The 16,311-nt window shown below is 40.0% G+C and overlaps 1 protein-coding gene across 1 annotated transcript; it reads left to right on the top strand.

The window, feature by feature from the left end:
* Window positions 1–13,435: 13,435 nt before the first annotated feature.
* LOC139302494 (uncharacterized) lies at window positions 13,436–16,078 on the top strand. The gene is made up of 8 exons (XM_070926200.1): window positions 13,436–13,540; window positions 13,750–14,073; window positions 14,208–14,480; window positions 14,598–14,669; window positions 14,769–14,855; window positions 14,955–14,983; window positions 15,205–15,315; window positions 15,636–16,078. Exons 1-8 carry the CDS (start codon window positions 13,504–13,506, stop codon window positions 15,762–15,764), a joined length of 1,062 nt encoding a protein of 353 aa, XP_070782301.1. The 5' UTR covers window positions 13,436–13,503; the 3' UTR covers window positions 15,765–16,078.
* Window positions 16,079–16,311: the final 233 nt, after the last annotated feature.

Below are 16,311 nucleotides of genomic sequence, written 5' to 3'. Positions count from 1 at the left end.
TGAACGCATCAGCAGATAAGAAGAAGAACAAAGACACGGTGAGGAGGTGAAACGTCCTCCTCTTAAAGATCATCAACATCAGACACAAGTGACGTTTCACAGCAGATAACAGACCTCAGGTCAGCCGGGACATTTCAAGAACAATAACTTAACAAGAGGGACACTTAATAAGTCTAATTGTCTCCTTTTTATAAGCAGTATTTTATTTCCAAATATAAATATGATGACAGCTAAACATGAAAACATGCAGAGCACCAACAACAGTTCGTCACTCCTGAATGAAAGCTGAGCTGAAGTCGTTATTAAAAGCTAAAAATGTCAAACTTTCTCTGAATACTCGATTATTTTCTTGATTAATCGTCTATAAAATGTTAAGTGAGAAAATGTCAGTCTGTCAGAGATGAAAACTCCAAAAACTCACATTTATGAAGTTTACAGTGATCATTTAAAAACAGGAGAAAAGCAGCAAATTGTCACATCGGAGAATCAGAAACTAAAGAATGTTTGGATGTTTAATCGATGACAGTTTCTGACTAATAGATGATTTGTTGAGTCCAGGATCTTCCTCAGAAGTCCAGACTAAAACAGTCCTGCTTGTATTTTAATTAAACTGTCTGTCGATCTCTGTTTAATGGACGGATGTTCGTGCTCCCCAGAGGATGAATCCTACTGACTTCACTATTATTAGACATTATTTCCCCTTTTTTTGACTCTTTAATGTTTCTTATAGCGCCACCATCAGCTCAAATCATTCATTTGTCTTTGTCAGCCTCAGCTGTGCTTTGTGTTTATTACTTTATTAGCTAATCTCATGCTAACATGCTAAACTAAACATTGTACCTGCTAAATATCAGCATGTTAGCATGCTGACGTTAGCATTTAGCCGTGTACAAGTACTACTATTTAAATAAATACATGTATAAACAAATACTCTTGACACAAAAACTCACCAAAAAGAATAAGTAATTTGTATAATTAATAATAAAGTTAACAAGGACAAAGAGACAACAGGAAAATGTCCCGATTTTCCAGAGATACTCTGTTGTCCTAACAACAACAACAAAAGTCCAAAGATATGTTGATTTTTTTTTTATCTTGTTAAGTGAAATTTTTAACAAAAGGTTTATTTTCTATTTAAAAGTCTTAAAAACAAACATTTGAAATCTGAAAGGACTGAATTTAGTGAATTAAATGAAGACGATTAACCTTCAATTCAAATATTCTGTTAATCTTGTTTTTTCATTGTTGATGACATTACAAAGACAGTGTGACAGGATTCTGGTGTATAATCTTAATTGTAATGAGCGTAAACATTTTTATTTTACACATATTTTCAAACAGACATCTAAACGTGGATTCATTTTTAATAAGCTCTAAAAAAAAACAAAAAAACTAGCAGTAAACACAGACTACATGCTTCAGTGATAATCAATCCATCTGTAACCACAGAGCCAATCCATGTTAACCGACCGTGATGTTTATCTTTCACAGGCAGACAGACGCCTGATGACAAACAGATTATTATTATCATTATTATTATTGTATGAGAGATTTACAGTTTACAGGCCAGCTCAAAAAGTCCACCTCCTATATCTTTCTGGAGCTTTCTACCGCTCATCACAGTCAGCTATGACCACGAGAAGCAGTTGAGCTTATCAGATTTTTGTCACGTATTTTAATGCACTTATTGTGAGTCTTTGTGGACAAACGCGTCTCCCAAATTAATATGATGTGACGCAACATTTGTTCACAAAGGTCAAGAGGGAACTTCAAAGTGTAAAATTAAAATGAGCCGCAACAATCAAGGAAAATAACCTTCATATTGTCTTATTAGTGCAGACTAATCAGCCGAATCAACGCAGAGCTGGTCTTAATCTCTTTATATGATTGTTGGCTATTAAACAAAACTAAAATATCGTATGGCTGCAAGCTGAATGCTTCAGCTCGTTTTAAACTTACGTTACTATTTATCACTGACAGTGGGGGGGGGGGCCCTTTACTTAAGTATTACTATTTAATGCAACTTTATACTTCTACTCCACTACAATATTGTACTTTTTACTACATTTATGTTAACACTTAATCATATATAGTTATTGAAAACATGATACATACTACGGTCATATAACACTGAGTCATTCTGCCGCCTAATGAGTACTTTTAATTTTGATACTTTAAATTAATTTCGTTGCTACTACCTCTGTACTTTCACTTGAGTAAAATTTTAAACGCAGGACTTTTATTTACAGAGTATTTCTGTGTATTTCTGCAGTGTGTTATTGCTATTGTTTTTAAAACAACAAGTAAAAGCTCTGAATACTGGTAATAATGTGTATGCTTTGCAGTTTTGAACGTTATTTGCTCACCGCTTTGCACAACTAACAATAAATTTGTGTCAATTTTATGGTAAAACTTGAGCTTGCTGCGTCTGACACTATTTTAGTTTGATAGACATAAAGGTAAAAAAAACAAACAGTAATAAAGGAATAAAACTAACTCACAATAACTCACTGATAATCGGTAAAACTGGGTCAATTCTGACCGAGTGATTTTCAATTTTTCGTGTGCATTAATTGCATTAATAGCAGCAGTAATGTGAAATGCACTATGAGCAATAATACCCGTTACTAGAACAATGCCAACAGCTGCCCCAAATACTCACTAGAACACCGAATGTGGATTTATCCGCCGCTGAAAATAGTCCCCAACAAATTATAATTTCCTGCTGTTTGAGTAACGTTTGATAAAAAATCATTTAGGGAAATTATTGAGTCTTTTTTAAAAAAGGAACTATATATTAGTGTTTTTAAAGATTAAAGATGTCTCAGACAGGAAGTCAGAAAGTATCGGGAGCTTATAAAATCACAGCATTACAAATAATTAACCAACCGAAAAACTTCTTTATGTGTAAAGTAGTGAAAGTAAGATCCACCTCGACCTGCTAGAATTAACTCAACAACAATTCTTCTGCTTTAGTAGCTGCACTGGTGTTTGTGTTTCATCAGCAATCTATTTGGTGCTCCAGCCCTGTGGGGGAGTCTATAATATTCTTATAATATTACTATAGTTTTTTAGGTTTTGCACAGCTCCACAATTGTCAATCATTTTGGTTAATAATCCGTCTTTCCCTGTGATAGTCTGGTTTGCACCTGGATCACTCCTGCAGCCTCACACTCTGCAGATGTGAAACATCATCTCACAAACAAAAACAGCTTCTAACTGGCTTATCTACAGTATTAAGTTAGTTTACAGCCCGGCCTATAAAGGCTGTCACAGTTGTGTGCACATGCACAGCATCTGTGTGTGTGTACTTGTATGTCTTGAGGAGTAGTTCCCGTAAAAAACAAACACATTGCACCCGGGCCGTCATTCCCAGCTGACACCAGTGCACAGAAGAGTCTGGCTGTTGCAGGAATTGAAGTTGACCTGCACACTACGGGTCAGTTTTTTTTAAAAAACAGCACCTCAGCCGCTCGGTCCGACTCTCATCATAAAACATCAACCTTTTACTGAGGAGTGACACTTTATTATGAAACGGGATTAACAAGCGGAGCAGCAGTGAAACGACACTGAGCAGGTTTTCATGAGCCTGTCAGAGGAAGAACGTCTACAGACACGACACGTTGTTCATTAACTTTACACACAGGATCAATGCGTGACGGTCAAACAGACACTACAACCTTTCTGGTGCCAGAGTTTCAGCTGAGATGTCATTCACCACAGCCAGGACTTAAAAGCAAACACACCAGTTTAAGTTATGATAGATTTAGTCGTGCAACTCTCAGCTCACTAACATGTGAAACAGAAATGTTCTGGTATTGTGTTTTCTGTGATGGATTATCTGGCTCTTGTGAAGCTGTATTTCTACTTTCTTTTGCATTCAAGCGGTTGAAGCCATGAGAGGTCCGCTGTGTGTAAACTGATGTTTCCTTGTTCCCTTTAAAAACCAGACTCGCAGTCTACAGCGACGCTAGCAGCTCTGCAAGGCACAGCTGTGACAAGGCATTTCATTCAAAACTGTAAATGTCTACCTCATGTTGGCACTAGAGGAAAAGTCAGGGGATCACAATAGTCAGTATGATTTATCCTCTGGGGAACATGAACGTCTGTACAAAATGTCATGGTAATCCATCTGACCAGTCTGGACCAAAGTGGTGACAAGCTGACATCACCGTCCATCCAGTGAGTCGAGTCGCCGGCCGTCTGGGGTTTGGATATTTCTCTCGGTGTAAACATCATAAAGCCTCAATGAGGAACTGGAACAAGATGACGCAGAATATGCACACGTGTTGTTTGATAGAGAAATGTAACTTATAGGGACATTTAAAAGGGAAAATGAAGTCTTGAAGCGGCTCATTCCCATAAACAAAAAGGCACAGAGCGGCGTTGAGGTGTGAGGAGGTTCTGAGGACTCGCCGCCTCGCTGAGCGTCTCTGTTTGCTTAAGAAAGCAATCAGCCTGTTATGAATAATAATGACCTTTTTCTGACCAAGAATAATGGGAAGGCTGCATGCCGAGCGACTCGAGGTCAGAGCTTAGCCAGCGATGCCGTGTTTGGACAAGGAGCGTTTACCACACACTCACACACATGCATACATATGAGGGATGTACTAACGTAAGCTTTGTATGCGCTATTATTCCTGCAGTCTTGTACAGAACCTCCAAGAAATGAGAGCAGGGGGCCTTTTAACACCTCATACAGTAGACTGACAAATGTGTTTATTTGCAGTAAATATTAAGCTAATTTCCAAAACTGGATCTCTCAAATTATGTAATTTCCACTTGTTTCCACCTACGATGTTTATGTTATTATTCTAACGTCTTTAATCTCTTGACACGCACCATGTTGTGATTTTATTAGCGGTTCAGGCTGAAATCTCTCAACAAATGTTGGATAAATTGATACTGAATATTGTACAGACATTCATTGTCCTCAGTGGTTGAATCCGTACGACCCCTGAAGTGAAAGACAAAGTAAAGACCAGATTCCCGTCAGTCTCAGCTGGACTCAGCTGGAGATAAATGCTAACATGCCAAACGTTTGAATATTACACTCAGTGCTAAATGTTGCCTAAATGGAGCTTAGTGTGTGGTCATCCTCCTTTCACGACATGTCACCACCATGACCGTTCACCAGATTACTCAGGCTGAACATGCAGTCATTAGCATGCTAACAAGCTTAGCTGCTAAATGTTGCGTACTGATGTTACCATGCTCACAGGATTAATGCTACATGCCAACTGCAGGCATGTTAACATGCACAACTTCAGCTCAAAACTGAACCCAAAGGCAGCTGAGGGTGACAGATAACGCGGGGGTAGCCTGCTCGAGTCGAGCTGAGCCGTTAAAAACTGTGTCCATGCAGCTAAAGCGGGCTACACCTGGACCTGGACACAAGTCCAGCTTAGACGGATGAAAGCTGAGCCCACAAGCTGAACCACAGACCTTATTTCAGGCATCTAACCAAAAACCCAATAAAAAAAACCCATCGACTTCGAGACGAGGGAAAAACTAATTTCTGGGTTTCAGGACTGATTCCTGCAGCACTCTACTGCAACCGAACAGAGGATAGACCCGCAGACCCTTAGGTAACAACACAGCATTACCTCTGGCGCCACCCTCAGGACAAGAGACCCACATTATGATGCAAACAGAGCAGGTTTCAAAACTATTTTGCAGATGTTTTACGTGGTAGGAAATGCTTGTTGGGCCATAAAGATAAATTAAAGAATAAAGAAAAACTGAGAATAAATGTAAAAAAATGCACTTCCTTCAGAGGGCATCGACATCCTTTTTTGTTAGGATGGCATTCCTCTAAAGCTGCACTATATATGTGCGTCCTCTCCTCTCCTGCTGCTGTCAGAGCATGTGTACGCTGAGTAAACCTCCACATGCCGATGACCATCTTGCTCATATTTGCGCTCGGCTTTATCGGGTCCTCAATTGGTTTGAAAAGAGGAAAACACTGCTGACGGAGTGAAAACCAGCAGACGTGTCTTGCTTTAAAGGGCAGGGACTGTTTTTATTTGGATGTCAGAGAGACGTGACGCCATGCTGCTGGAGGTGGAGGGGAGCCGGACCGCAATCAGAAACAGCAGGATGCAGAACACCATCACCTTCCTAAATAAGCGCTTCTCACGTGCTGTTGAGCACCTTAAGCTGGGCTGCTGGGAAAGTGAGGAGGTTACTAACTCCCACGTGTCACGTGACTTCCAAACTACCCTAAATAAAACTGTCCCTAAATTCCTGCAGTAGGAGGTTACACCTGCTAAACATCGGCATTGTCATTGTGAGCCTGCTGACGTTAGCCTTTAGCTCAAAGCATCGCCCGCAGAGCAGCTAGCATAGCTGTGGACTCTTAGTCTTGTTAAACCTTTGGTTTGACTCTTGTTCATGGCATCTCATCATCCCCTGATTTTTAATATTTATCCTTTCTAATTGAAGTTAGATATCAGCCTTCAAAGTCCAACATGAAGCGAGCCCTCGTCTCCAGGAAGTGCTGTTGTTGCGGGTTGCTGCGTGTCAGAGTGTGTTGTCCCTGACTTGCAGCCACCTGTGTTTGCTCAGCAGCTTTCCCTCGGCCGGGCAGAGTGAGTGGCAGCAGCCAGATAACCCGAGGCTGCGGCCGTCTGCAAAGGCAGCAGGTTTTTAATACAGTTAATCATCATCTGTGCTCCGCTTTGTTCAGCAGCTCAACATGGACGACGAGGATCTGTGGTGTTTTGTGTTGGCTTCAGGAGAGACACGAGGCCACAAGTCAAAAACCAGAAGCTCTCATGTTGACGCTGATTTGTTGTGTTGTGGGATTTGAATACAGCTTTAACTACCCACTGACACACACCCTAAAAAAAACATAAATTAATGACATCATAATAAAAAATGTCATTCAAAAACTTCATTCATTTAGTTATCTAGCTGTAAGCTGAGTTTATATAGACACGTATTTAACATTTCATACACAAAGGCCATTCAGAGTGCTAACATGTTAGCAAACAGTTACCTCCATCCAGCAGACATTCATGTAGAGTCGTGTTTGTGTCCACCTGATGACTGTAAGTAAAGTTAGCTCTGGTTGGTCTTCACCAACCCCTGAGGAAAATATCCACTTTCTGCCGTCTGGTGCTGGCAGGAAGTGGCCTGTGGGTTTATTAGAACGTGCTTACTGAAAACAGCTTAAAGCGGTGAGACTGAACCAAAACAGCCAAAACAATGAGCTGAAAGACCCTAAAAAGATCAGAACGGTCTGATGATAATAATATGGGATCACAGCAGCCGCAACGACCCGCGAGTACTGAGTCAATACTACATTATTACTCAGCAGTACTCAGTAGGGGTTACAGTGATCCACGACAGCCAGGGGCGTAAAGTGGGGGCGCTAATGGCCCCTTCCATACTTAATACTCCACTACTTCCGGCGCCCTTGCTCAGACCGCATCCAGCTTCGAACCCAGGAGCTGATGGTCAGGATCAGGATCAGGATCTCAGAGCCTTTATTTTGATCTCAACTACACACCTGTAAAGTTTCATGACTGCATCTTGCAGGTTGACAAAATGTGTCCACAGACAGACAGACAGACAGACAGACAGACAGACAGACAGACATATAAACACCACACACAGACTCACGAGGTGAAAACAACACCAGCCACACGTCGTCACGGCTGGTAAATGATTAGTTGATGAGTGCAGCTTTGAGTCTTTTATCTTCTGGAGGTTTGTTCCAGCTCCGGGGTTCGTAGTAACTAAATGCTGCTTCTCCATGTTTGGACTCATCAGGTGATCTGAGAGGCAGAGAGAAAGATGAATTTTGGTCCTAAATATTGGAGATTTATAGAATGAATACACAATAAGTTAAAATCCAAGGATAGATATGTACTGATTTCTTAGCAATGATGAATTTTAATTTCAGTTCAACTTTAATTCTGTATTAAGAGTCAGTGGAGGGTAACCTCACCTCTCTTGTAGTCAGACATTAAAATCTTGTCAAGTGCAACTTTAGAGATCTTCATCTTTGATCTCTGTAAAAATACGTCAAAGTGATGAGAACAAACAGTGAATTCATGGTCTCTCTGCAGAGGGACGTCTTTGAACCACAGATACTTAAAAAAAAAAAGGAAAAAGAGAAATCGGGTCCATCTTAGATAAACAGCAGTTTGCCATTCATGGAGATGTACAATGACGCTTTCTTAAGGTGAAAAGAGCTTAAGCGTCAATCTGGATGCCTTTCAGACCTCCAGCCCGGCCACCCAGCGAGCTCTGGGTCTGGGAGTTTGGGGTGGGGATAAAAATTGGCGGGGCAACGGTCAACTACAGCTAAACATCAGAGTTATTGGCCTAAATGTCGTCTTCATTCTCTCACATTTGAAGTGTGGAAACACCCGATGAGTGCAGAATATCAGGCTGAATATTTAGCTGCTTTAAAGTTGAACTGCAGCGCCACGTGCGGCGCTAAACTCAGCCAACCGCCTCTACGTCAACCAGCCAAATAAAACAAGTCAGAGCAGGTCACCTGACGGTACAGTTCTACAGAGAAAAGGCTTTAAATGACATGAAACCAGTTATATGTAGTGTTGTCTAATAGCTGGCGATGCAGACCCGCCACAACAAAAAGGCGCCTGAGACGGCGCCTTGATTCATGGGAACGCCTTGGCTCTGCCTTTGTGGCTGCTCCTCCACTGAGCAAATACTCCAAACTGTTCATTCCCCGCCGGCCCTTTCTCTCCTCCAGCACATTGTTTGTGCCCTCGCATTTCATTCAGGCTGGGGGGGAAGATTGCTCTCAGAGCCACTGAGCAAACAGTGGAGAAAGGAGCCTGCCATCTTTACTCTGTTCCCAGGAGAACTTGCCTTTTTTTATTTTTTTATTTGAGCTCCAAGCTGTCGAGCTGAGCCGAGAGTTTGATGTCAGAAAGCTGAATTAATTGCTTTAAGCCAAAGGGGCGGGCCACCCATCACCAAACGCTCCCCGAAATGTTTTATTGGAGATTATTAAAGCTTTCCTGCTACACAAGGTGTACAAATATTGGGCAGCAGAAAGAGTCCAACTCTGTTTTCAGCCCTTTATTTATGGTTTTATCATTTCGAGGAGGAACATGAGGATGTTTTTCTTGCTCTTAGTCAACAGTTTTTAAGGATTATTTTGGTTGTGTCTTTCCTCCAGAGACAGAGACAGAGAGAGAGAAAGAGCAAAGGACCACACCAACATCTTAGCATGCAGGAGCCCATTTACAACAAATCATACACTTTACATAACAGCATTTAACTTCAAGCAACTGCAGAGGCTTGTAGGTCATGTTGCTGTTGTGTGATACGGCATTTCAAAGTGATCTGAAAAGTCTGCCTTAATCCCATCGTTTTCTTCTTCTCCTCATGTCTTGTCAAACAAATCTCCAAAGAACTGGCTTCACATGTAATATTGTTTTAATTTGCAACCTTAAAGGGCAACTTGGTATTGCACTGCCATAAAGTCGGGGTACCCAAGAGACAGGTAAATAAAAGGGTGGTCCCAATGGAAGCAGGTGAGGCCGAGATATCCTGACTTTTAGTCCGTGGTATGGGTCAAGCTCCAAAAACACTGGATCCTACACTTCCCATAATGCAGAGGTAAACGGAGACCGTCTTCCCAAGAAAAACAACATCAGTCGTTTCAGTAAATACCCCAAAACAACATGGTTATTGTTGTAAGCATGACAACGAAGGTCACCTAAAATGATATTCTGTTGTTTAATTTGAGAAATTATCTGGATTATTATCTTTATTATTATTATCATTTGCTAAATGTGTCTCAGAAACCACAAGACCTACAGCAACCAAACTACGGACAGGTTCAAAAACGTACCCACTAGTCAAAAAGAAAAAAAATATACACATCGACTGACCTCCTGGTGGCGCTATAATAACAACTTTCATGTTTTTGCCAATAACTTCAACATGATAAAGAGCTCATTCTGCATACAAAGACCTTCTCATTAAAACTATCTTGTGCTAAAATCCCTGCTGCCATGCTTCTGACCTCCACTTAACATCCCAAGCAGGGTCATTCAATGTAAAGCACACAGTGGGATGATAAACACATCTGTGCTGTGTGTTATCAGCAGATTAGTGGCTCTTTGTTAACGAGGCTGCAAACACTGAGCGAGCTATCAAAACTCCTGAACAATGGATCTGAGAGCACAGAAGATAAACCTGCATCCTCTGGGGTTAAATATTAAAGGAATCCATCAGTTTGTCTCCTTAAAAACAAGGAAACACAATTTTCTTTCTACCAAATCCAAAAACCTTGTGTAAGTTTCATATAGCTGAAGAACTAATTTATTAGAGTAGGACTCCAAATGTTGCCCTGTTATCTATAAATGAACTGCGATCACTGACAGAAATAAAAAATTATTTACTCCAATTTTTAAATGGAGTCTGGTGGTAATTTTGCATTCTGGTTCTAAAAACAGTATTATTCAAAACCAAATCTCACAGTGAGCCAAATGTGATGATTTTACCAAGAAACCAAATAATAGCAGAGTTCCCTTAGTGCTCGAAACCAGCTGGTAAGCATTCACAAATTTCCACAGTTTTACAGCTAACAGGATCTAAAGAAATGATGGTACTAACTCACCATATGTAAATAAAAATGAGCAGAATATGACTGGAGTCTGGTGGTAATTTTTCAATCCTGATAAAGAGAAAAATCACATAATTCCACCTCACATCAGACAGTGAAACTCACACAGGCTGATCATGGGAGTTAACTAAGAAAATACATTATGTGAGCGAGCATCTTCTCCGGTTTAACCTTCAAAATCTTCAAATCTTCAAAGGATCACAGAGAAAAATCGATCCAGCTGCCTCCTTAAATGACAGGAAACCAGCTGCTTTATGCACAACGTCCCCAAAGATTTGTCTGGCAGGTGTCATGTCAGTCAGACTCCAGATGATGCTTAGTTAACTTTAAAAGGTGGTGGTGGAGGTACTCAGGTAGCTTAGCTTTGAGATGAACACAAACCTTGCCAAGGACATGATTTATCATCTGAGGGCACAAGTTCAGTTTACAAAAGAAATATATTGAGTTCACAAATTAGTTATCAAACCCTGCATCGACCGATCACTTTCCCCATTTGATGAAGCATCAGCAGTGTAAGTTAGCATGTTAGCGTTAGCAGTTTGGACTGAAGCCTGCCTGCTGTTTGCTGAAGAGACACAAAATGTGAGAGAAGAAGAAAACTGGATTTCCAGATGAACGGCGGCTCGCTGAGCCACAACAAACAGTCTGTTTATCTGCTGCTGCTGGAAAACATTCAGTGTGCACACACACACACACACACACACACACACACACACACACACACACACTCATGTTTCCATCACTTCAGAGGACATTAAATTGACTTACATTAATTTCCTGGACACTTACAATAACCACTAGCCTAACAGTAACCTTTAGGAAGGCGAGTCCCCACAATGTGACAGTGTAAACAGATTTATGTCCCCACAACATGAGTAATACATGCTCACACACACACACACACACACACACACACACTGAACTTTTAGTTTAACTATTAGACAAAAAAAAGATCTTCAGATAGTATGTAGTAGTACGTAAACAAACCATTACATTATAAAACATTAATAATTTGGATTTAGTTTTGTGTGTTTTCATGTGGCTTTTATATGCTAAATGGGAAAATTAACATACAATCATTGAATTATTTACAGTATATCTTCTCTCTGCAGTCTCCTACTGACTTTTTAGTTTGTTTCTAGTTTTTATATTTAAACGAAATATATTTAAACCTGATGATCTATTCTTCAACTCACCTTCTGCATGCTGTATATACAGTATGTAGACATGTATTCATGCATATACTGCACATAACCCCACACTTCATGTATATAAAGTAATCTATCTGTATGTTCACAGTAGTTCTATGTTTAGTTTTATCTTCTGTGCCATCAAACATTTTTTTAGGGTTATTTGACCTTAATTTGAGCAGGATGGTCTCTTGAGGACAAAGCACTTTTGTTGAGAGAGAAAGGGGCTAAAATATAGCAGACGAGTGGCGCCATCTACAGGCCAGGATGCAATACCACAGTTTCACTGCACTGAGAAGATAAAATGAGCTACTTTTCAGATACAAGTTCTGTTACTTCACTTCAGTATTACAGGGGACTGTAGCTGTAGAAACCCTGTGATGGCCACACATGGTAATATAATCCCAATTCACGCTGTCTCACCTCATTCGTCTTGCAGGTTAATGTGATTTGCAGTCAACAACACTCAAACAATTTACATCACAGTTTGTTTTGATTTGTTGTCATATGAATCATTTGTTTGTTTGTCTTTGAGTTACCGTGGTTGTTGGGGGAGGTCCCGTCCTGGTCCAGCAAAAGGCGTGGCCGAGGGCTGAGGACTCTTACATCCTGGAGCCGGCTCATCGGGCAGTGGAGCATTTAGCAGCTAAAGAGCCAGATGTTGACCTGAGGAGTTGTTACAGGTATAAAACAGAGCTAAAAGAGATTCATCAGGTGACACAAACACGACTACAGTGAACGTTAATGCTTTTGTATTTATATCTGGTTTCAACATATACAGTATGTCCTATATGTTTTCACTTTTTTTTGTATGTCCTGTTAAGTTATGGAATCAGATTTGTGTCAATATAGTCAAACAAAACATCTTAAATATCAAACAAAAATAAGACTTTGAGAGAGAATAAAACTCACAGAAAACAGGCAGGGTTTTTTTCAGGGCTGCGTCCCCATTGGCTAATGAGTTTTTGAGTGACAGTTTGTTGTTCAATGCAGTGCAGCAAAACAACGAAACATCTAGTACAGCACAGACAACATATATGATCAATACTTACGCTTTAATAATCTTGTAGGAATCCGGTAAAGTTAGCTGGTGGGTAGTGAATGCTCAGTGCTGCTGTCCGTGTCCACCAAAACCAAAAACTGTCTGTATAAACGGACAACGCGTCTCCTCTTCCAAAGGCCAAAATATCGTGGATACTGGTGCTGCCATCTTGCCCTGGTGACGTTATTTGGAGCCATGAATGTTTGTACCAAATTAAAGGCCAATCCTTCCAATAGTTGAGACATTTCACTAAGAAACAGAACAAAACATCACCATATTCATTAGGATTCATCATCTGGGCAGCGCGAATGTTTGTCCACAATGTGATGCTTTATTTGTGCTTTAGCTCAGTGTCCCAACGTCTAATGTCCAACAACAACTACATTGATCAACACAGGCTCGTCATCGCTGAACTTCCTTAAACCTCTGAGATGTCTCCCTCAAAGTTGAAATGTTACCCACATTCTTACCAAAACACTTCCTCTTCACTTCTCAGAAACAAAACACTAAGCTGAAAAGAGGAACCAGTTAGGTAAAAAAGGTTCAAGTCACTATGAGAAAGTGACACAAAACAGAGAGTAACTGCGGCGTCTCTCTTAAAGAGTTCAGAAACGTTGACAGTTGAGGGCGAGAGAAGCAGATTCAGATGGATTAACATGTCTTTATTTGTGATACTGGTGCTTCTGTTTACAGGTGAGGATATACAAATGATATCTACATCACGAATACTATTTAAGTAACTAACTCTAACTTGAGTAAGACAGCCAAGTTTGCTGTTTGTTTTGAACATGTTGTGTTGAGTGGATTCTTGTATAAGGAACATTTTCTATTGTTTGTTGTATTTAATGTTTCCCCCACACAGAAATATCTTCACATTTTTTATCTTTATGTCTCATCTTCAGCAGCTGTAACTCAACAGAAGCCACCCGCCTTCACCGTCACTGTCAGAGTGGGAGATGAAGTCACTTTGCCTTGTGAAAATGTGATCAAATGTGACAGAGCTTCTTGGACTGTCAGTCGTCATACTGGGGCAACATCACGAGAGCTGGTTAATCTTGGACAGATTATTCAGGATAAATCCAACAGGCTGAATGTTACAGAGAACTGTTCTCTGGTTATTAAAAATGTCACAGTGGAGGATGTTGGTCGTTACTCCTGCAGACAGTTCAGGAAGTCGGGACGACAAAAAGGTTCAGATGCTAATGTTGTTCTGTCTGTTATTAACGGTGAGTATTTATCATAATGTGTTCAGCTCAAACTGTCTTTTTAAAACAATATACTGAAACATTACAACAATTATGATCACAGTGTTCATTTCACTCTTGTTGTCTTTCTCTCACAATGTCTCCATCTTCACCAGTGGATCCGTATCTAGGCAATGATACGGTCACCTTTTTCTGCACTGTGTTGTCATATGATAAGTGTGAACACACAGTCGAGTGGTTGTATGAGAGCAATAAGGAAGTCTTGGAGCCACAACAGTTTACCTGTGCAGCCACTGTGACATTAACAACTCATCCTCTTAATCAGGACTCAAACTGTACTGAGTCCCTGAAGTGTAAAGTGACAGAAGATAAGAGCCGACAAACGCTGCTGAGTAACGTGGACCTCCAGTCCTCATGTGAGAAAACAGGTACATTTGGATTTAAGATTATTATTATTCTTTCTCATTTAGTCTCTCTCAGATTGTTAACATGAAGTATTTAATCACCATTTGTTGTGTTTTCTTATTTCACATCATATTCAACAGAATCAAAAGGGATCACAACAGAGGGGAGAAACAAGACATCACCTGCAGACGAGGAAACTACAACAAAACAAGGTAGTGACTTAACAGCTTACATCTCTCTCTGTCTCTGTCCTGATGAATTCTCTCATATTTTAGCTTCATGATGTTCAACAGAACAGAATTTCTTTCCAGATTGGTGGCGGTTCATCTATGTGTTTGTGGGTCTAGCAGTACTCTTAATAAGTGTTGTTGTGGTCAACATATGGAAGAAAACTAAAGGTGAGAGCAACCACAGATGAAACTGTTATAAACAAGACGTTCAGATAAACCTGAATTTCCACGGTGGAAACTAAAGTCGACCCTTTTTTGTCTTTTCAGGGAACAAAACACCGATCTATGAAAACATTGTGAGTTTTAAACCTTAATAATCAAATGTTTTGACTTCAAAAAGCAGCGTTTGTGGTAGTTCTAGTATTGACTCTGCTCAGTTACAGCAGCAAAGGGACCAGTTTTACTGACCTTTAGCTTTGAGAGAGAATTTAATAGACGAATCTTAAGACATTATATGCATATTTGCAAGTATCCATTGATTTAAATGGAAAACTGTAAGTATAGTGTATTTTTCCAGGGACTGAGCTTGAACCCTGCAGTGACTCAGCCTGGTCCAGAGAGCAGGCAGGACATGGTGAGAACAACGTCGTCAGGAAAAGTAATGCATGTCAGCAGTGAGGGCTACCAGGTTTGTGAAAAGGTACATAGTTTATGAACTCAGCTAAATCAAAAGCTAAAGTTAGCACTTTTTCACAATGACAATGCTAACTATGCTAACAATGCTATATATATATATATATATATTTGGATGTTTGAGTGTGTTGTGCTCATGCAGTTCTACACTGTGTTGTGGAGCGTCACAATGGTTTGTGTTGTGTTTATGTATGTTGTTTGTTGTTTAATGTCAGGATGCTGCTTTGCTCTGTTGTCTTTCACTGTGTCAGATTATGTTGGGCCGTATCCTGTTGTGTCATTTATGTGTCCTGCTGTTCGCCTTTTCTTTCAAAGGTTGGAGGTGAAGATGATGATGAAGGCGACGCAGTGACTTACAGCACTTCTTCTGCTGGAGCCTCTGCTGACCCCAGCGACCTCTACGCCACCGTGAACAAACCACACTGTGCTACTGATGTGTATTGACACCTTTAGCAGAATTGTATCTGCAGTCAAAATCCTGCAGAGCATTTAATATATATTATTTATATATATATATAAATATCACATTAATGACATTGTTATTGACACATGAAGTTAAACACAAATATTTAAAGCTCAGCTGCATCTGGTTGTTATTTCTCTTGTAATATTGTAGTTTTACATTTCATGTGACCACATTTTTTTCTGTTACAATTATCTTTTTATCTATTTATTGCTTTAAAGATTCTTTTTCAGAGATGAAAATGTTCGTCCATCAAAGCTCATGCATTTTGTGATTAAAGATTGAGATGCTTTTACATTGTGTTCTGTATTTGTAGAGAAATCAATTAATTGAGTCAGTTTCAAAACATTAACAGTGAACTAAAATTGATATTTTCATAATAATAACGAGCTAGCTGGTGAACATAGTGGAGCTACTAAAGAGCCAGTTATTTCCCTCAGGAGACCAAAGAGTTAAAGAGAGTGAATATTGGACTTAACATTCACCAGGTGACACAAACACGACTCTAAATGAATGATAATTCAACGG

This window comes from Enoplosus armatus, chromosome 19 (assembly GCF_043641665.1).
Source record: "Enoplosus armatus isolate fEnoArm2 chromosome 19, fEnoArm2.hap1, whole genome shotgun sequence".
Taxonomy (NCBI): Eukaryota; Metazoa; Chordata; class Actinopteri; order Centrarchiformes; family Enoplosidae; genus Enoplosus; species Enoplosus armatus.
This window is presented reverse-complemented; position numbering and strand designations above follow the sequence as displayed.

Excerpts from the sequence above, each read along its gene's own strand:
- LOC139302494 (XM_070926200.1), top strand. The coding sequence starts at position 13,504 with ATGTCTTTATTTGTGATACTGGTGCTTCTGTTTACAG. Across the intron at positions 13,541-13,749 it reads ACTGGTGCTTCTGTTTACAG|CAGCTGTAACTCAACAGAAG; the intron begins GTGAGGATATAC and ends TCTCATCTTCAG. Across the intron at positions 14,856-14,954 it reads CATATGGAAGAAAACTAAAG|GGAACAAAACACCGATCTAT; the intron begins GTGAGAGCAACC and ends TTGTCTTTTCAG.